Genomic DNA, 20,253 nt, shown 5'->3' with positions numbered 1-20,253 from the left:
ACGAAGATCTTATTACTACCAAAGAAAAGACCTTGCCTATATACTTCAGAATACGGATATCTCTTCAAGTGTTTGCCAAAGTTTATCCCACATCGAAGGTTTAAAGAGAATCAAGTAGACCATCTCTACAAAAGCGAAGGGGTTATGCACTTCCAACTCATACCTTTCTCGGCCTTTTGGCTAAGATCAAGTGTAGTATCTGTTCTTATCAGTTTAATATCTGATACGTGGGCCAATGGCCCACAACGATATTAAATTTATTTTTTAAGGGGGAAGTTCCACCACAGTAGCTTGCTACTGGGAACTTCGCGCGTCGCCCATGCGTTGCACTACTGCACGGGCCTGGCGCACCCCACCAATTCATAGTACAATGTTCATGAGTTTTTATACTTAGAATAATAATGTGTTTTGTTTCATGTGGTAGAATTTTTAAATAGTGAAATTATTTTCGATAAAGTACATAGATCCATTTTCTTCGTTAAAAAAGTTAATGTTAATGGAAATCTTTTTGTTGATGATTGGAGAATAAAATTTAATTTGATAGGAGATGGTGAGAAATTTTAAATTAAGAGGGATAGAGAAGGAAAGTTAATATTTATTTTCGTTTCATAATAAGTGGAACACTTCTTTCTTTTATGTAAGAGTTTTTTTTAGAAAAGTGTTTAACTTGTTATGAAACGGAGGAAGTATAACTCAGAAGTGTGCAAACTAAGGATCATAATTATAAATTAATATGCTCTGCTTTAATCTTAGGCATCTAATTGCTAATTGCTAGCCCGTTAATGTCATTTAATTTCATTGGTAAATTGGGTGTTTGGCCTTGGATTTCCCCCGAGTAATTTAACCACCTAAAAAATATGTACAGTTTGATGGTAAAATTATGACATTACAAAAATTAGAAGTCCGAGTGTTTGGGATCTCTTATGAGAATTCTTTTTCCTTGAAATGTTGTATCAGAGACAAGATATAGGTCTTGTTTGGTTGACAAAACAAATCATAGGAAATGCAAATTCCTAGGAAGTAGAAATATATGAAGTTGTTTGGTTAATAAAACCATGGGAATTTGCACTTCCTAGGAAGTTCTACTTCCTCCAAAATGGAGGAAGTTACTTACCTAGGTCCCCCTAGGTAAGTAGAGCTTCCCATAGGAAGTTGTACTTCCCATTATCAACCAAACACAATTTTACACTTCCTAAGAATTTCAAATACATGGAAAAAATAACTTCCTAGGAAGTATGACTTCCTATATACAACCAAACAAGGCCATAGTGACACGTCGTATGTGCAATGCTTGCACATACATTTCAATAATATATACTTCATCCGTTTTTAATTAGATGTTATACTTTTCAAATCACGGACTCCTAGGTAATTTTTGGAAAGGAGAAAGATAGAGAGATTGAAAAACAAAAGGGTCCCATGTAAACATGTGATAGGAGAGAGATTGAGAGAAGTTATTACCCAAAATAAAAGAGTAACATTTAATTTAAAACTTCCTAAAATAAAAAGTGTAACATCTAAAAAAACGGAAAAATATTAGATTTATCTTAAATAGACATTTGTTTAGCAAACTATCAAAGAAAAAATGATAGTTGACGATATTACACAAGAAACTAAAGGAGAAATATATAAATTTAAATAATATTGGATTCAATCGACAAAAAACTAGTCCAATATTTAAATGAGATGGCTGCACAATAACTTATTGTTTGATGGTTTAATTTTTCATCATAAATGGGTCACTTTTTGCTGTAAATGATAAAAATGACGCTTTTAACATACTTCTTTTAATTTTTTCAGTTGCTACACTTTTTGTTTTCACACATTCCAATGCACTATTTAACATACTTCCTTTACGTGTAATTAAAAATTATAAATATTTGATATTGGAAAATTACACATTTAGATGAATCTAATAAGATTTCATCTGAAATATTTTTTTTGTACATAAGAAACAAATCGAATGGTAACTCGTAATTACTATTTGCATAGCAACTTGGAAGTAATACAAAAATCCTCTTGTACAAAGAAGTCATCCACTCTGAGGCTCCGTTTGGTAGGGCGTAAAACGTTTTTCTGAAAAACTATTTTCCTCTATTTTCAGTTTTACATTGTTTGGTTGGCAAAAGAGTGTAAAATCATTTTCCCTTGGGGTAAAATTACTCTCCCAATGATGGAAAACCATTTTCCTTTCAAAATGAAGGGAAAACTATTTTCCTTATCTCTCTTGTACACTCCTCTCACTACCTTCTTACTTTCCCTTTCATTTTCCTTTCATTTCGTCATTTTTTTTACATCGAACCAAACAACGGAAAACTAATTTTGGAATTGTGTTTTCCATTGTAAATTGTTTTCCATGAAAATCATTTTACACTGAAAATATTTTACGTCCTACCAAACGGAGCCTGAGTCTCTGACTTCAAAAGTCAGCCATCATAAATCCATTCCTAGTGTTTGTTTAATAAATTGATAGATTTAATACCTTACTTTCTAACCAATAAGGTATAGGATTTAGAAACCCAAGGGGGAGATGGGTGTAACACATAGTCACATACCAATACCTCTACGTATCAAATAAAGAAAAATTTCATTCCTAAATAAAATCAGATACATGGTATTAAATATCAAGTTAATTCCAAACTTATACGACTTTTCCTAATTCCAAACCCATAACACTAGAGAGTGTTTGGTTCACAAAATATAGGTATTACCGTATGAGGTATGAGTTTAGAATAAGCTAGACCTATACCTAGTGTTTAATTAGTAAAATTTTAAATCCATGAGATATGGGATTTAGAAATTCATGAGAAAGGGGGGTTTGACTTATACCAATCCTATGTATCATCAATTACTTAAGAATAAAACATGCTGCACAGAAATAAAAGAAAAGAAGCGTTTTCTTCGGTTCAAATAAATCAGCTCAGGGTGCTCACCCCATGAGCCGACCCTGTTTTTCTTATTGCAATTCTCTCCTTTCCAGTATAATTTTCTTCTACATATACTCCCTCCGTTTTCTATTAGTTTACCCGTCTTCCTTTTAAGGATATCCCTTATTAGTTTACCCCTTTCTTTTTTTTGCTATTTTTAGAATGAGATCACAAACTTTTCATCACACATACATTCAACTTTAATATAAAATAATAGTTTCTCTTTCTTTCTATGACCCACAACATTATTTCTCCTAAAACTATGTGCAAAAGAAAGGAGTAAACTAATAGAGGACGGAGGGAGTATATCATTGTTGATAACAAAGAAAACGAGATGAACTTATCTGGTGTTTTAGCAAATTTTAATAATTTTTTAGCCATATTAAGTAGTAGTTTTTTGTTCTACAAGTTTATTATGAGTGGACTTTTGTTAGAATTTCGGGAATGATTGGACAATCTTGCATAATGATTCGTCATGTATATTGCGAACATTTATAGTTTGGAAGCTTGTTTTTCAAATGATAATTTTATTTGGATTATATGTTCTAATCTTCTAGTATTTTAAAATTTTACAATAATGATTCCGGATATTAAAAGAAGATTAAAAAGGGAAAATATTAGAATTACTTTATAATATCATAGTTGATTTATTCAAAACAAGACATAAGACCAAATAAAATAATCTTAATTTCATTCTTCATTTCAAAGACATTTTAAACCAAACATTAGGTATGGAGATCATTTTAATTCCAAAACTGAACCAAACACATGATGTTAGGAATCAAGTTCCAACCTTATACCACCCTTATTTAATTTCTGATTCCAAACCCATACCAATCTACCACCTCTATTTTTTTTATTTGACCCGTTTTCATTGGGCACACTGCACACATGTCAATTTTTCCCTTTTTTCAAACTTTTAAACTCTACTTATCAATAAGCAAAAATTATAAAAAGTTGATATTATGAAAATATATATTGGAGTTTGTCTTGTAAGAGACCGCCTCCTTTTAAATTAAAATTAGGCAATGGTAAGCCCAATATTAAAAAGAGAATTAGCCCAATAGTGAGTAGGTTAATTTCATTTGGTGACTAGTTTAATTCATTTAGTAACTAGGTCTACTTTTATATTAAAATTAAACCGTCTCTTTTAATAATTTTTGTATATATTGAGACGAATCTAACAAGATCCCACACAACTATATTTTTTCTTAAGTATAAATCACAAAAAAAAATTACACATGTAAATACTCCCTCCGTCCCATAATATAAGTCCCCTTTCCTTTTAAAGTGTCCCAAAATATAAGTCTTGTTTCTATTTTCAATCAATAATTATACCCAAAATACCCTCATGAAAATAATTTAAATCCCAAAAAGTCCTCATAATTTCAGCTTCCAATGCACCATTATTAATGATAAAGTAGAATCTCATAACCCATTAAACTCCTCTACACATTAAACTATGCAATATTAATGTTAAGTTTTGTTTTTGTTAAAAAGAAAAAAACAATGTAAGTTTCCCAATAAAAATGAAGCTTTTTATTTAAATAAAACAAGATTCTAGTTTACCTTAATTCCTGTGTAAAAACAGAATCAGGACTTATATTATGGGACGGAGGGAGTAGTATTAAAAGCCAAAACGAATCATCGAAAATAAGGAAGAAGTATGAACCAAACGCCCCAAAACGCTCAATTGAGATAAACTCAAAAGTTCCGTCAACAAACACGTAGTACTCAAAGTAGTTAAGAGAAGAGAAGAAAACCAAACAAAAAAACAGGAAAGCTAGAACACAGAGAAGTAAAACACGCGGCAGAATCAAAACATCAACACTTGTTTAACGCTGTCACCGTTTTCTCTCCTCAATTTTTGCCATCTCAACTAAAATCAGGTTCAGGTATAATAATACTCATCAGGCAAATAACACAAAAATGGGAGCATTATTCAGTTCAACCAACAAAAATCTCAACGAAGCTGATATTAAAATGGCGTTAGAAAAGGCTAAACACCTTGTTTCTTCTACCCCTGTCTTCGTCTTCAGGTCCTCTCTTTCTCTCTCTCTCTCATCTCTTGTCATTTCATTTTTATATGATCATTATTTTTGGTCAACTCTTCACAATATTTCAATTTCAAGATTTTCTTTCTATGATTTTGTTATATTTTTACTTGTATCATTATAAGCTCAATTTTTGGCAAATTATTAGGTTCTTGGTTGAAATATTGAGGCGATAATATATTAATTATTAAGGGTATTGCTAAATTCGGCCCTATTTTTTTTTTCTTATTATCGTCCTGTATTTTCCTACTATCGTCTTATACGAGGTTGGCTAGGCGTCCAACCGTTTGAGTCTCTTCGTGGACTCAAACGGGGCAGTTTGGTTATTTTATGTGTTGGAAGATTACACATGCGTGTGGCAAGGGTTTGCTTGGTACCAATGCTAGGTTATAATGATACCATTGTCCGAAAATATTGATACCAAAGTAAGGTTTGCTTGGTACCAGTCTTGATAACAATTTGATACCAATGCCAGGTTATAATGGTACGTTTTTTGGGTGTTTGAGTCTCTTTTGGACTCCACCAATTGGTTACCAAGTGTTTCTCTGTCCTATATACAGAAATGGGTATAAAAAAACTATAAACCCTTTGTTTCTACTAAATTGTTTTCTGAGTATTTGTTGATTTTTTTATCTATCTTTGCTTGGTTTTAGTAATTAGTGAACAGTTTTTCTAACATGTTACATGCTGTAATGTGTAATTTCAATTTTGTTCTATGGTGGTGGCAAAGATTATAAGAAAAACTTATTCAGATTAAAAGGTGTAACATCGGGATGGTGGATTCTAATTTGAAATTGGAATGTTATTGTGTGATTTGGACTTGTTTAAATGCGGAATTGGAATGTTAGTGTGTGATTTGGACTTGTTTAAATGCGGAATTAAAATGTTATTGTGTAATTTGGAGCTGTTTGAATCTGGAATCGAAATGTTATTGTGTGATTACAACATGTTTGGGTGCACAATTGGCTAGATAGTCGAATTGTAAGGTAGATTATTCATCCCATGAAAGTATTGGTCTTACTTATAGGTTGTAAGTATATCTGATACTATAAGTTAGATAGTTTAGAAGCTCAATTTGTAATTATTGTAAGTTGTGAATAAGTTCATACAAATTTAGATGAACAGAATACACCTAAGTTCTTCATGTTTCCTGTTCATATGGTAAATTGATGGTCAATGTTGATATAAATCATGTGGTAGATTCATTTTAGATGTGAAATTTCAGGAAAATGATAGTTGATGATTCTATTGTGTGCCTTTGTCCATCTCCTCATAAGAGAGGTCAAGGTTTTCTGATTGCCTTTGATATAAACGACTTAGGGTCCGTTTGATTCAACATTTCAACTTATTTTGTCTTATTTTATTTTATCTTATCTGATCTTATCTTATTTTTTCTGAGATGAGTAGTTAACATAAATCTCATCTTTTTAATATATGTAATTACTTCATATGATCTTATCTTTTTTTGTAGGAACAAACAAGTATCTTTGAAATATCATATAGAAGTAATTACATAGTAGTATATAACTTAAATGGTACTCCGTATTATGAACGGTAGTGTACTGAAATAAAACATCAAGCTATTACATTAACCAACTAGAATTACTAGGGTTTCATTATCAACTTCCATTGGAGAATTTTACGCAGTTAACACCTCCCCCATAATAGCCAAGAATGTCGCTGGTTTCTAAAGTCAAACTTCACACCCTATCAACCTCTAGTCGGAAATATTTCAGTGCACTACCGTTCATAATACTAAGTACCATTTAAGTTATATATGTAATTACTTTTATATGATATTTCAAAGATACTTGTTTGTTCCTACAAAAAAAAGATAGGTTATATATGTAATTACTTCTATATGATAATTATTTGTTCATACGGAGCCAAGTGCTTCCAGTTCTTGAGTAAAAGATACATGAACATTTAAGTTATGAAGACCATCAAACGAGAAAATATTCCTTCATTTTGTCAATGGTGGCAAAATATCAATATATTAACAAGATACATGTAAAACTTAAAAGAAAAAAAAAATAGATAAAGATAGTAGAAGATTATATTAGAAGTATAAAATTGGAGTTAGTCCTACTATTAATAATTTCTTTGGGTATATTTCAATGATGAACTTATCACCTCTCCTATCAAACAAACTTTTAAGGCATAAGTATCTTTCAGAAGCACATATTCCTCCACATCCACGATGGGACTTGGGTAAGCTTCTTTATGAAAACCAACCATTAGATGCACATTCAACTAGGATTTCTCTAGTTGTCCAAAGGGACTTTAAGCGTTGCAACTTTACTTGATACTTAAAGAATCCTTGTCTTTGTTATCACTTATCATCGAAATGGAATCTATCCTCTTTATGTTTCTCATTCTTCTTGCCAGAAATTCACCTAAAGCGCATTTTTGATAATATTTGATGACTTTGTTTCAACCCATCTGCGGTTGACATACTATCCTTTTTTGAACAGTACAATACCTTAGCTTAATCAGATCTCTGTTATTTTTTGGATTTTGCAGTAAAACATACTGTGGATACTGTAATAGAGTCAAACAGCTGCTCAAACAAGTTGGTGCAGCATTTCAAGTCATGGAACTGGACCAGGAAAGTAAGTACATAAGCTGATCGTAGCTATTCAATGAGATGGTTTCTTTTGTCGTTCGATGCTTTAATTAGCTTCTATTGTCAGAGGAAACAGAACCTTGAACAAACAAAGTTAATCATGGAAAACGATAATTGCTTTCGCCTGAAAATCGCTTATCAGAACTTATTAGCTCTTTATTTAAATGACAAACTTGTTAAGTTATAAAGTGAACTTATGAGGCATTGTACAACTTTTTTTTTCCGTTAGCCCGGCTTATATTTTTGAGGTCCGAAAGGCAACCTAAAGCAGAAACTAAACATCTTCATAGTTACAATCCTATAAATGGCACATATTGTTGTCACTTTGGCAGCGGATGGTGATGCAATCCAAGCAGCACTACTGGAATGGACAGGACAGAGAACTGTACCTAATGTCTTTATAGGCGGAAAGCACATAGGCGGCTGTGATGGTATTAACCTTATTCTCTTCAATTTCTCCCCTCGACTAATTTTGAGTCCGATTTCAATCTCTTAATTGCATTCGGATTCTTCTATTGCAGCGGTAATGGCAAAACACAACCAAGGGCAGCTTGTGCCCATGCTCGTTGATGTTAAAGCAATTACAGAGCAAACAGCTTAAGCATTAGAAATAAATCCATACAGGAGCTTGACAAGACAGATTCGAATCGTGTGATGTATATTTAAGATTTTTAATATGTACAACGCTGTAGTGAAAATGTCTGAAATCCCTCTTTAAAAACCTAAGAATAAAAGGTGTGAAACTGTGAACAATGTTTAGTACTTGTGGATTTTTGCCCGATCGATTTTTTGAAGTTAGCAAAAGCTATTCATGGGGTTTTCTTAGCATCATCGCTGACGTAGAATCAAAAGCGACACCATACTGTTACACATAAATCAAGCATGAGCTTATTCATCAAGCAGTAATTTTAGAAGTGTATATATAAATGATATCATGATTTACTTCAGAGAAAGACTACATGGGAGTTTAACAAAGAGCAGATAGTAAATGCCTTTAAACAAAAATGTCACTATACAACTTCATCAACAGCGGTATGTGAGTTTCCTAATGATATAAACTAATGGAAAAAACCCAGCAATTATGCTATCCAAAGCGCATACACAAAAAAAGATGAGCGATTTTCCCCCGAATTCTAGGCGAGGGAGAATGGATATGAGCAAAACGTCGATACATCAACTCTTTGAGTACAGGAATAATCTACAACAAGCTTCCTCAAACGAAGAGATTTGATTAAGGACGTTAAGAGGAGGATTAAGCGATAATTGCTGTAGCTTCTTTCGCTTTCTGTAGCAAAGAAAACATACTATATGATTAGCAAAAAGCTGATAAAATTGAGAATTAGGTTTAAGAATCAGATTGATAACAATAAATATTTACATTTGATACATCTATCCATGACTCCAATGTCTTTAGAGCCTTGCCAGATTGTTGTGTTTTACGAGCAAGGGCTACTCCATCACCGAGGTTACTGACTAGTCCGCACACCAAGAGAGATGCAGCAGCGTTTAAAACCTAAATTTTGTGACAGGAGAAACACTGACATCAATTTCGGCTTGAGGAGAAAAGAAACAATTATGTACTCAGTACTATTGACATCAAAAGATGATAAGGAGAGGAGCAACATGCTCTCAAAATCTATACTTTATGTAGCAAGAATGAAAATGAATAAACTAGTATGTTTCTAATGCATCCATTCACAGAAGCCAACACAGGACTTCCATAGATAGATCATAGATGTATCATGGGAAGAATATCATTATTAACACCCGTTTCCCATGTCCATGCAACATAGCAGTCTAAATGCAAAGGGTTTCCTTGTGGGATGAGATGTCCAATAACCATAACCTGCAGCTCACAAGGGTTGTGGCGTCTAAGGCCAGTAGACCTCGGGGGGGGGGGGGGGATATAAGATTTGAAAACAAAAGAGCACTAAAGCTAAAGGTAAACTCACAAATGCATCCGCTATAGATCCTGTCTCCCCTCCTAGTACACGCTTCAAAACCTCTGCATTGTACTCCGGTCCACCTCCTCGCAAATCTTTCACGGTGCAACGAGGAATGCCAAAATCCACTGTCAATTAGCATATGGCACAATTGTCACTTGTTGATTTTAGGTCGGGAAAACAAAATTTTAAGCCAACTCAATCACAATCTAAAAGAGTAAGCAGAGAAAATCATTGTAGTAGAATTCCTACATGGCTCAAAAGAAAACTTCTCTATTCTATCGGGAGTCACATCAAGAATCATTCCTGGGCCTGCAATATCCGATCATTGCCATGAGTTGAATTTACAAGGTTAACAAAGATGCACAATAACAATAGCCATTAAGCAAAAAAAAAAAAAAAAAAATCTACAAAACAAGAACATTACCCATAGGGCTCATCTCATCCAATCCTTCTGAGTGCACTACCAATGCCCTCTTCATGCCAAAACTTTGAAGGGCCTTGGCCATTTTAGCTACCTAGATGAAAAAGAAATATAATAAATCCTATCAAAGCAAAACAAAAAAAAATGTTTTATACTTCTTCCGTTTTTTCACTTGCAACACCGAAGTATGGCACAAAAATTTAGAAGAGTAGAGAGATAAAAGAGGTCTCCCATGGGCTTGGAGAGAGAAAGAGAAAATATATTGCCAAAATTGTTGATGTTGCACGTAATACGAAACTTCTTAAAATAGGAAACATTGCAAGTAAAAAAACGGAGGAATGATGTGTTTTCCGAAAAAAAAAGGATCAAAATTCAAAGAGTAGGCTTACGATATCTTCAGAATAAACCCCAACAACTTTATAAGGTACACGAGCTGGATTTAACATTGGACCTAGGATGTTGAACACTGTTTTAACCTTAAGCTTCTTCCTTATTGGTCTAACAACCTTCATGGCAGGATGGTAAGTTGGCGCCATCATGAAACCAATTCCTGCTTCCGTTAAACATCTTCTAATTCCCTAATTATCAAGAGAAGAAAAATTAACAACCTATATAAACATTAGCCTACATACTAAATATCAGATTTTAACAGCACAATGAGAAAGGTCAAAATTCAGAATTATGAGCTGCCAAAGTGCCATAGTTTTAATCAGATAGGAGTATATATCTACAATTTACGGCAATGAAAATAACAGAAGCAACATTAAAAGAAGGTGGGGTAATTTTCTGTCAGCTCATGTAGCATTTACAGTCCAGAAAAGCTTTATATAATTGTAGCAGCTAATCTAACACCAACCGAGACGCTCATAAATGATACCATGATAGCATTTTTGGAGGCCCAATGAAGAGCAAACACATAATACAAAAGCAAATCTCTAAGACAAAACTATTATATATATCAATGACAGACCTCAGGCTCCAAGTCTATGGCAATCCCTAATTCTTCCAAGACATCTGCACTCCCACAAGCTGAAGAGCTTGATCTGTTCCCTTGCTGCAACATAAGCCCCAAAAACACAATCCATCATCAAAACCTTACACAATTTGCAAAGCTACTTCAAAGATTTGAAGTTTTAAGTAGTGTGACTATCATTAGGCCAAACAATTCAATCATTTTGTACACACTATATCAAAATATGAATAAACACCCTCCATACAAAACACACCATTTCCTTCTACTACAAGAAGCAAAGAATAAGATGCAACCTTGGCTACTTTCGCGCCACAAGCAGCAGCCAATATCGAAGCACCCGTAGAGATGTTCACCGTGTTCGCACCATCGCCACCAGTACCAACAATGTCAACAGCATCCTCCAAACCATCCACACTTTTACAGTGTTTCATCATTGCATTTGCCAATCCAACTATCTGTATTTCCACATTAATTTTCCACAGATCAAGAACAGGTATACTTTCTCCAATCTCATAATAAGTTACTTGTTCAAACTTATATCTTCTAACTGATAATCTTAATATTGAAAATTAAAGATAAAAATTGGGCTTTCATTTCTTTTAGCCATGAGAAAGTCAACGAGTTTCAACCCCAAAAACAAGTTCTAAAAAAACCAAAAACTGTTACCCATTTTGCAGTAGTGCCAAAATAAATCTCAATCTCATATAAGTATCATAAACCCAAATGAAAAAAGCAAACTTTTTTCTTCTAATACCATTATTTCTTCTGAAATTTCATTTTCTTTAAATCACAAAAAAAAAAATTACCCTTGCAACAGGACACCCAGTACTAAAATGCGAATGTGAAACATCAAAACCCAATCAAATTTTCTTAATTTTTTTTATTTTTGATATTAAATTAAAACTTAATCATTAAATTAAAAATATGGGTTTTACAAATTAATATAAAAATATCCAATAATGAAGAAAATGTGGCTTACTTCTTCATAGGTTTCACCTTTAGCTCTCAACAAAACAAGAAAAGCGCTAATCAGGGCTTCATTTGCGTCACTCAACAAGAAATTTAACGACGCTTCTGCTTCTGACACCGACAAATCAGTTCGATTAATCAAAGACTCAATTACCTGAAAAAAACAATCATTTTTATTTATTTATTTAATTAGAATCATTTAATTCAAATTGCAGAGCAATAAATATATAAGACAAAATTAAATTACAGAAAAAAATTAAAAAACTAACCTCGCTGAAAGAGGAAAAAGAAGAAGAAGAAGCTGATGATTTACTGATCGATTGAGTCGCAAATTGGGGACGCTTGAGCGAAAACGGCGTCGTTTCGTTGATTTTAAGAGAGAGAAATCGAGTTTGGAATGTAAATGACGACGGTTTTGGGGAGAAATTGGAGGAGAGAGAAAATGAAATTGGTGAAGGATTGCAATGAAATAATAACGCCATTGTTGAAGATTGAAGAAAAATTGATTAGGATGATGTGAAAGAAGAAGAGAGGGAGGAGAGAGAAAATCAATGGAAGGAAAGTTGGCTCAGTTGTAGAGTCGTAGTAGCGGTAAGGTAACGTTGTCCTTTGTTGGGGAGTATACTAGTTTTTGAGTCACGTGCTTAATCTCGCATTTTGACTTTCGCACTATTTATCAATTATGGAAATATATCAATTTTAATCGAACTTTTTGAGAAATATATACGATAAAATAAGTTATGAAAGATATTGTTAAATTTATCTTTTAAAATATTTACAAAATATAAACTTTTTATAATTTGTTAATAATCGATATTACGTGTTAATAAGCTCGTAAGTCAAATTGTTATAACCTTTAAAAAAACATATTATATAATCAATGATTTACATGAATAGAAAATAAAAAAAAATAGATGAAAGGATTTTGTCCATATCGGATGGTTATGTCATTGTGTGATTATGATAAAAGATAGTCGTCATTTTAATTTGGTTAGATATAGGTGCTTTTCCTAGTATTTAAGGCTCTTTATTTTAGGGACATATATGATGTTTGTGTTTAGGAGGTAAAATGTGAGAAAAATTATTAATGTCAACCTTAGCCCAAGTATTATGTTTGTCTAAAAAAGTTTTAAAAAAAGAAAGAAAAAAAAATATATTGACTGTGGAAAGGAGGGGTCAGAGGGGTAGATGAGGGTGTGCAAAGAGCTCAATAGCACAGGCCCCCCAATGTTATAACTCTATAAGTGCCCCCAAAATATGTAATTTTGAAAATTTTACTTCATATTTGAAGAAATCACCTTGGTTTCCCACCCTCAATCAATTTGTCAATGATCTATCTTTAGATTTTCAACTTTCCATCTTTAGAACTCTAACCTTCCATGAGCTCCATCTTTATTTTCTATAAATTTAGGGGCCCAATTTTCATGTTAGAACCGGGGCCCCAAAATTTCCAAGACGGCCCTAGGAGGGGTAAAAGGAGAATCTTATACTCCTGTATTACTACAAAATTAACCTAAAGTCGACCTTCTTTGTGCAAAAAAGGTTTGAGCATTTTTTAAAATTTAATTATGGTGAATTCTAAAATTGGGTGAGAATGAAAAAATAGTTATTAATACTGACGTCATTTCTAGGCATAAGTCATCAGATAAAAATGAAAAAGGTCCTAATATTAAATGTTTGTTTCTATGTTGGTGATGATTAACAATTAAAAAAAAAAGTATTTTTTTTTAGGTAAGAAGAAGGATCCTACTGGACGGCTGGACCAGCACCTTGCTCAGGTTAGCCAGCCCAGCTATACATGTCAACCCTTGAGAGTAGAGGGGGATATAAAGGAATCCCTACTCCCAAGCATAAGTAGGTAGTGATTGTGACCTGCGGACCCGGCCCAAAAATGGGCGACTTATGGGCACGATTTTTCGCCCACGCTTAGGCCCGTCCCGACATGATTTTTTGGCCAAATTTCGAGGCACGTTCAACTTCTAAATGTAAAGAAGCTTAAATTTTGGTCCGATCCTAAAATGTCATGAAAAGTCTGCTTGACCCGACCCGAATTTGTGGATTATGGTGCGTAGATATCGGTCGCGACTTGGCCCTGCCCGATACTTTGATCCGAAATGGGCAACTTTTTTGGGACCAAGTCCGGCCCGCTCCATGATCACAACTAATCCAAACTATTGCATTTGCTTCTCGATATTCAATCAGACAATCAGAAGCAAAAAAGGATCACCATTTTGCATATATATTTGTTGCTCTATATGGTTTCACATTAACACCATACCATTTATTTCGTTTTCCTAGCCAAAATTTTTACAAATAATTTGCCTGGGTGTGCAACTCTCTCATCATAATTCATAGCTCATTGTTTGGCCTTGCACGCACATGCCCACCCCCTTGTATACATCAACGATAAGCTTAAAGTAGGAACTTGAATTTACGCTTGATTTCAACCTTTCGTCAGTAAAACCATAGAAATTAAAAATCCTGCAAAGATTTGAGAGATTGATTGCTCGATTAGTATATACATGAAAAGGGAATGAAATGAACCAAATATTCATTGCTATATACTTTCTCCGATTTTTTATTAGTTTACCCAATTTTTCTTTTGAATCGTCATATATTAGTTTATCGACTTTTTTGTTTGTGGTTTTAGAATGATCCTATAAATTTTATATTATTATCTTTACACTAAGGTTTTTCTTACTGTACTTCTCTTGGACCACAACATTAACTTCAGTACACTATGTAATGAATTAATAATTTTTCCCCCTTCTATAAACCACATATTTATTTCTCCTAAAATTTTATGTCCAAAAAAGTGTTTGAACTAATAAAAACGGGATGGAGTACTATATAATATTCTCTTCAATTTTTCTTAATTGTTGCTTGTACTTTTGCATTATTCACAAACTCCACTTTGACCATTGATGATTATTTTTATGAAAGGACAAATATAATTGTGAAATACTCCCTCTGTATTTTTTTTATCTTTCCTACTTTGACTTTGCACGTTTACCAATGCGCTTATTATACATTAAATATCTTTCATTACATATTAGTAAAAATTATAATAATTGAATATTAATAAAGTACTCATTGAGACGAATTAAACAAGATCCCACATGACTATATTTTTTCTTATATATTGAGAAAAATCTATAAGATTCTCTCTAATTGTGAATAGTGTCAAGATTCTAAGTGAGAAAGATAAAAAAAATACAGAGGGAGTATTGTAAGATTCATCTTAAAAAATATATATACTTCCTCCATTTTTATTACTTGCATCATCTATGTCGGACATATATACATTTTAAAGGAGATTAGAGAGAAAAATGCACAAATTAATTAAAATAAATTAAACATTGCTTAGATGAAATGTTTGAGTTATTAAGATTTAAACTATTTCAATTAATTATTCTACTTACCTAACTTTAATCCTTTTTAGGGCCTGTTCTCTTCGGCATAAAACAGCTGAACTGAACTGAACTGAACTGAATTGAACTGAACTGAATTGAATTAAACTGAACTGATCTGAACTGAACTGATCTGAACTGAACTGAATTGAACTGAAATGAATAGTGATATGTGAGAGTAAAAGTATTGTCAAGAGCTGAACTGAACTGAACTGGTCTGAACTGAACTGAACTGATCTGAATTGAACTGAATTGAACTGAACTGAACTGAATTGAACTGAACTGAACTGAAAATAAGCTGGGGAGAACAGGCCCTTTGTTATATAAGATGAAATGTGCTACCTGACTATTTACCTTATTTTCTTCAATTACTTCATTGAAATTTTTTCCCACTCCGTGCAATACTAAAAACCGAAGGGAGTATATTTGTATAATATCAATATTTTTCTTTAACCACTAACTTATTGATAATTAAATATATTATTCGTCACATACTATCTAGACCAGCATAAAAGTCATTTTGTAAGCTATGATTTTGGGGCGATGTAATGATGAAAGAGTGTGTACCAGTATCATAATTTATTGTTTAACCTGCATAATGATGTAGACTCCAATAACAATATAATAACATCAATTTCATATCATTTTGTCATTTATTTCATTTCATTTAAGTTCTTTTTACAAAATATTTGTGGTTGTTACACCATAATTTATGTTGTCACGGTTACACCCAAAGATTTGTGATGATGAAAACCGAGAAGAAATTTACCTATGAAAGACATCGCATCCAGTGACATTCTTGAAGCAACGCTTTCATCTGCTATCATTGATTCAACTGCAAAAGCAAAACTACATTATAATGTTTTTGTAGATTATTCTTGTGAATATATTCATAATGTATGTGTATGTTTCTTTGCAAAAATTATTACTCTCCCATCTCTAAATAGAGTGCTCAAGTTTTTTGGCACCAGTATTAAAAAAATCATTTTGCATTTTAGTTGTATGGAATCATAATAAAATATAGAAGTTTAATAATTGATACACTTTTTATGAATTGTTTATTAATGAGGGAGAATGTGGGTCATATGAAAAGGTGTGTGATATTATAAAAGTTAAAAAAAAAAATATTTTGATTGATGGGCCCATACCAAATAAGAAAATGAGAAATCTATTTGGAACAAACATAAATGGAAAGATGAACACTCTATTTAAGGACAAAGGGAGTACTACCTCCGTTTCATATTAATAGTTACACTTACACTTTTTACGCATGCCGATGCACTACTTTGAGCCTTTATATCTCTAACTTTGTATTTGTAAAAAATATAAAAAGTCGATATTCTAAAACTACATATCAAGACGAATCAAACAAGACCCACATGACTATATTTTCTCTTAACCATAACTCACAAATGATAGTCAAAGGGAAATTTGTGAATAGTGTCAAAAGTGAAAGTGTAACTATTAATATGAAACAGAGGTAGTATATCCTAATTTTTGTACACCTCCTATAGGTATATAAGTTTATGCATGACAAAAATTTAACTCAAGGAAATTAAAGGGCAAATTTGCTAAGAGTCTTATCTCCTATATATATATCTCTATTATATAAGGGAAGGGGGAGCAATGGTGTTCTCTTTTGAAATGCCTATTTTGCCCCCCTTTCCTTTCTAAATTACAAAAGGAATGTCAAAATCAAAATCGACACTAAAAAAAACTGCCAAAAATTAATTTACAACACTCATTCACAAATCACTTAAAAGAAAAAACTTTACAAATCACTCATACAATTGACAAAATCACGTTATAAAGATCACGCAAATCACTCAAATAATCAAGAAACTTTATTAAAACTTAAAATTAACATACAAACTAAAACTAATAACCTAGAACGTCAATACACACAAAACATTTACAAAAATTTACTTACAAATCACTATTCTCAAGAACCATTCACAATTAATGGTGTGTCATGATAAAAAATAGAGGTGTATTTGTAGTGAAATCATAATTTAGAAATTAGATAAGGAAAAAATTTATTTTACTTTTTTATAGTGTTTCCTATATATAATGAAACTTTTACATATATTTGGACCTATCTTTTTCTATTATATAATAGCGATTAATTACAAGGTAAAAAGATTTATGTAAAATATCATTCAAGAATTCTCTGTTATATAAGCCATAAGGGAAGGGGGGAGCCATGGTGTCCCCCGGATGAAGGGACTATGTTACCCCCTTCCCATTCTAAATTACAAATTCACTTACAAATCAAAGGGGGCTTCAAACAAAAATACCAAATATATAATTATAACAATCACTCACAAGTCAACTAAAATCATAAAATTGCATAATTTACATTATGCAAATCTCTAAAATGAGAAAACTTTACAAAATCTTAAAAATTCACTTACAAACTACAACCTATGAAAAAATTGACTTGAAATCGAAGTAACTAAAAAATTATAATATTAGAAATCATAAATAAATTCAACAAAATTTCTATTTTGTTCATAGAATTTAACTTTGAAAAGTAAAAAAAAAAAAAATGGTGAGAGACTTAAGTGACATAAACTAAACCAATCAAATGTTGCAACTAAAAGCAATTATACTTCGTATGTCTAATGTTCAAATTTTGACTCTTATGCCGAAGAAAATCGAGTTTCTGTTTCGAAAAAAATTGAAACACGCATCGCGTGCAAAAAATTCTAGTATATATATATATATCAAAAGTGTAAGGTTCGAATCTTATCAATTAAAGACACTTTGGATCAGAGCTCCTCTTACCTTTCCCCTACTCGTAAATACTTGACTCACAAACTAAAACTCAAACTAAGAAACTGTGAGTGGTGAAGTTTGATCAAAGTCATTCTCCTTACCATTATTAAAAAAAAGAAAGAAAAAAATTAAGTATCGTGAAATCTTTCTAAAAATGTAGATCGGACTAAACCAATAATATCTGTACATACTATATTCTTTATTTATCATTATATGTACCAGTAGTAAAAAAATATAACCAAAATGTTCTAATCAGTTGCGGATCTTGACCAACTATTTTACAGGGGTCGATTAGACATATTAAAGTTTAACGGTAACAAGTGATGAATAAAAACACTACATTAAAGCTTAAATATAATATTATCAATGACTAGAAAGAAGTTGTAGCCAATTTAATTGTTCTAAATCACAACCCTTCACGGCTCCAACTTTTATTCAATTTTATCAATTTATTTGTTTGATTATTATCAAATCTTCAAGGAATTAAAAGAATAATTCACAAGTAAGTGGGTAGATATTTTAGAAATTAAAGAAATAATTCATTAGTATTATTAATAACTAAATTAATTATCAAATTGCTTTCTTAAATCACGACCAAAAAAATGTATATCTATCATATATGATTGTTAGGAATGATTTTAGAAAAAAAAAAAACAGAGCTGATTACATTTTACTGATTTTATTTTATGAAACTAAGAGGAGGCAGGCTCTTACCCGCCTCTTTTATAAGCCGCCATTAATTCTAATTGATTCCAATATTCAAACAAAAGTAAATTAAAACTATCCTCCTGCACCTAAACACAAATTTACCTTAGTACAAAAAAATGTCTTAAATTACTTTGATTTTCATAATCGATATTGTTTCACTTACCTGTATTATTTGAGTCACAATTTGATGTAGAATTCCAAATTCCACAAAGGCACAACTCTGTTATCTTACTACCATTATCAGTATCACCTTTGTACCCACACGTGCCACGAGTAGCCTCACACGATTTACAAAACGCATCATGTCCTTGGACTGAATACTTCACACGTATTCCATAAGACCACTCGTGTGGCCCATCAACTCTTAAAGGTGCCAAATTATAAGCACTACTATACCCTTGGCAGTCCAACTTAGTAAGATTAATACCTTGCCTAGGCCCAAGTTCTTCAAAACCCACAGCACAACATTCTGGTGGGCCGGTTCCATACACAAGCCCAACTTCAGTCGGCCCAACATAACCCCAAGCTGGACACCTATAATAGTCTTCACAACTTAAACCTGAAATATTCCTACAAGACGAGTGCTTAGAAGGATGTCCTTGAAAGAGTGGTGATTTAGCCGAGCACCCGATTAGCAAAAATGCATTATCGGGTGCCGGATTCAAATACTGGGCCCGCCACGGCTCGACAACAAACCCGTTCCCTCGAGACCCGAGCACAATCGAGTTGCATGTTGACAAGTGTGGATCATGCAACGTAAGGGCTTGGAAGGTGTAATCAATGTCTAATACTCGGTATGACCCGGAAGCTATATGGAGCATAAGGACATTGTTGATACAATATAAGAGATCGCGGTAACCCGGGTGCCCACACCCGTATTTGAGCCCGAACGGGTAGTCAATAGATATGGTACCACAATATGACCTACATGAGTTACTATGGTTATAACTTGTACCAAAAGGAAAATATAATGTAGTGATTAATAGTGCAAAGAGTGGGATAGACAATATATTATGATGATGCATTGTTGTAAATTTGAGAGATTTGAGTAGGAAATGCAATTTTTTTAGATGGGAAATGAAGATTATGAGATGGAGTAGTGGAATGTATAGAATTTGTTACGATAGATACTTTGCTTGGGATAGTAAGGAATTGATGACTTTATTCTATCTGTCATAGTATGCAAAGAATATTTGTTTGTTTAATACTAAAATTACTTTGTTTAGTCTTACTGACTACTGAGATAATAAAGTTCACTAAACTACTAAAGTAGAAGTACACTAGTACTAAATTAAACAAACAGTGCTTTTTTTTCTTCTTTTGAGAAGACAAATAGTTAGTACTTTTAGTACAGTCTCTAGAAGATGAAAAAACTAGAAGCCCATCTTTCTTGAGTTGAAATAACTGATGGGCCTCGTGATCAGTCTAGATATGGATTCGA

At 32.6% G+C, this 20,253-nt stretch overlaps 3 protein-coding genes and 1 non-coding gene across 4 annotated transcripts; 2 read left to right on the top strand and 2 right to left on the bottom strand.

The window, feature by feature from the left end:
• Nucleotides 1-159: 159 nt before the first annotated feature.
• On the top strand, nt 160-356 carry LOC125498029 (U2 spliceosomal RNA). The gene has a single exon (XR_007274799.1). It is a non-coding gene; the product is annotated as a U2 spliceosomal RNA (small nuclear RNA).
• Nucleotides 357-4,625: 4,269 nt separating this feature from the next.
• Nucleotides 4,626-8,369, top strand: LOC104894295 (glutaredoxin). Its single transcript, XM_010680493.4, has 4 exons — nt 4,626-4,966; nt 7,505-7,593; nt 7,940-8,038; nt 8,129-8,369. The coding sequence occupies exons 1-4, from the start codon at nt 4,857-4,859 to the stop codon at nt 8,206-8,208; spliced, it is 378 nt and encodes a 125-aa protein (XP_010678795.3). The 5' UTR covers nt 4,626-4,856; the 3' UTR covers nt 8,209-8,369.
• Nucleotides 8,370-8,526: 157 nt separating this feature from the next.
• LOC104894293 (anthranilate phosphoribosyltransferase, chloroplastic) lies at nt 8,527-12,526 on the bottom strand. The gene is made up of 10 exons (XM_010680491.4): nt 12,186-12,526; nt 11,927-12,070; nt 11,241-11,402; nt 10,945-11,028; nt 10,364-10,552; nt 9,978-10,068; nt 9,803-9,862; nt 9,560-9,678; nt 8,986-9,120; nt 8,527-8,892 (listed from the first exon to the last, which is right to left on the bottom strand). The coding sequence occupies exons 1-10, from the start codon at nt 12,396-12,398 to the stop codon at nt 8,860-8,862; spliced, it is 1,230 nt and encodes a 409-aa protein (XP_010678793.2). The 5' UTR covers nt 12,399-12,526; the 3' UTR covers nt 8,527-8,859.
• Nucleotides 12,527-14,006: 1,480 nt separating this feature from the next.
• LOC104894294 (uncharacterized) lies at nt 14,007-19,889 on the bottom strand. Its single transcript, XM_010680492.4, has 3 exons — nt 18,976-19,889; nt 16,096-16,161; nt 14,007-14,397 (listed from the first exon to the last, which is right to left on the bottom strand). Exons 1-3 carry the CDS (start codon nt 19,835-19,837, stop codon nt 14,360-14,362), a joined length of 966 nt encoding a protein of 321 aa, XP_010678794.2. The 5' UTR covers nt 19,838-19,889; the 3' UTR covers nt 14,007-14,359.
• Nucleotides 19,890-20,253: the final 364 nt, after the last annotated feature.

This window comes from Beta vulgaris, chromosome 5, assembly GCF_026745355.1.
Source record: "Beta vulgaris subsp. vulgaris cultivar EL10 chromosome 5, EL10.2, whole genome shotgun sequence".
Taxonomy (NCBI): Eukaryota; Viridiplantae; Streptophyta; class Magnoliopsida; order Caryophyllales; family Amaranthaceae; genus Beta; species Beta vulgaris.
The sequence above is the reverse complement of the archived record's forward strand: the minus strand, read 5'-3'. Positions and strand labels throughout refer to the sequence as shown.

Excerpts from the sequence above, each read along its gene's own strand:
- LOC104894295 (XM_010680493.4), top strand. The coding sequence starts at position 4,857 with ATGGGAGCATTATTCAGTTCAACCAACAAAAATCTCAACGAAGCTGAT. Across the intron at positions 7,594-7,939 it reads CATGGAACTGGACCAGGAAA|CGGATGGTGATGCAATCCAA; the intron begins GTAAGTACATAA and ends TCACTTTGGCAG. Across the intron at positions 8,039-8,128 it reads GCACATAGGCGGCTGTGATG|CGGTAATGGCAAAACACAAC; the intron begins GTATTAACCTTA and ends CTTCTATTGCAG.
- LOC104894293 (XM_010680491.4), bottom strand. The coding sequence starts at position 12,398 with ATGGCGTTATTATTTCATTGCAATCCTTCACCAATTTCATTTTCTCTC. Across the intron at positions 11,403-11,926 it reads AAGGTGAAACCTATGAAGAA|ATAGTTGGATTGGCAAATGC; the intron begins GTAAGCCACATT and ends GTGGAAATACAG. Across the intron at positions 10,553-10,944 it reads CCATAGACTTGGAGCCTGAG|GGAATTAGAAGATGTTTAAC; the intron begins GTCTGTCATTGA and ends CTTGATAATTAG.
- LOC104894294 (XM_010680492.4), bottom strand. The coding sequence starts at position 19,837 with ATGCATCATCATAATATATTGTCTATCCCACTCTTTGCACTATTAATC. Across the intron at positions 16,162-18,975 it reads TTGTGACTCAAATAATACAG|TTGAATCAATGATAGCAGAT; the intron begins GTAAGTGAAACA and ends TTGCTTTTGCAG. Across the intron at positions 14,398-16,095 it reads GGATGCGATGTCTTTCATAG|GATTTTTAATTTCTATGGTT; the intron begins GTAAATTTCTTC and ends AAATCTTTGCAG.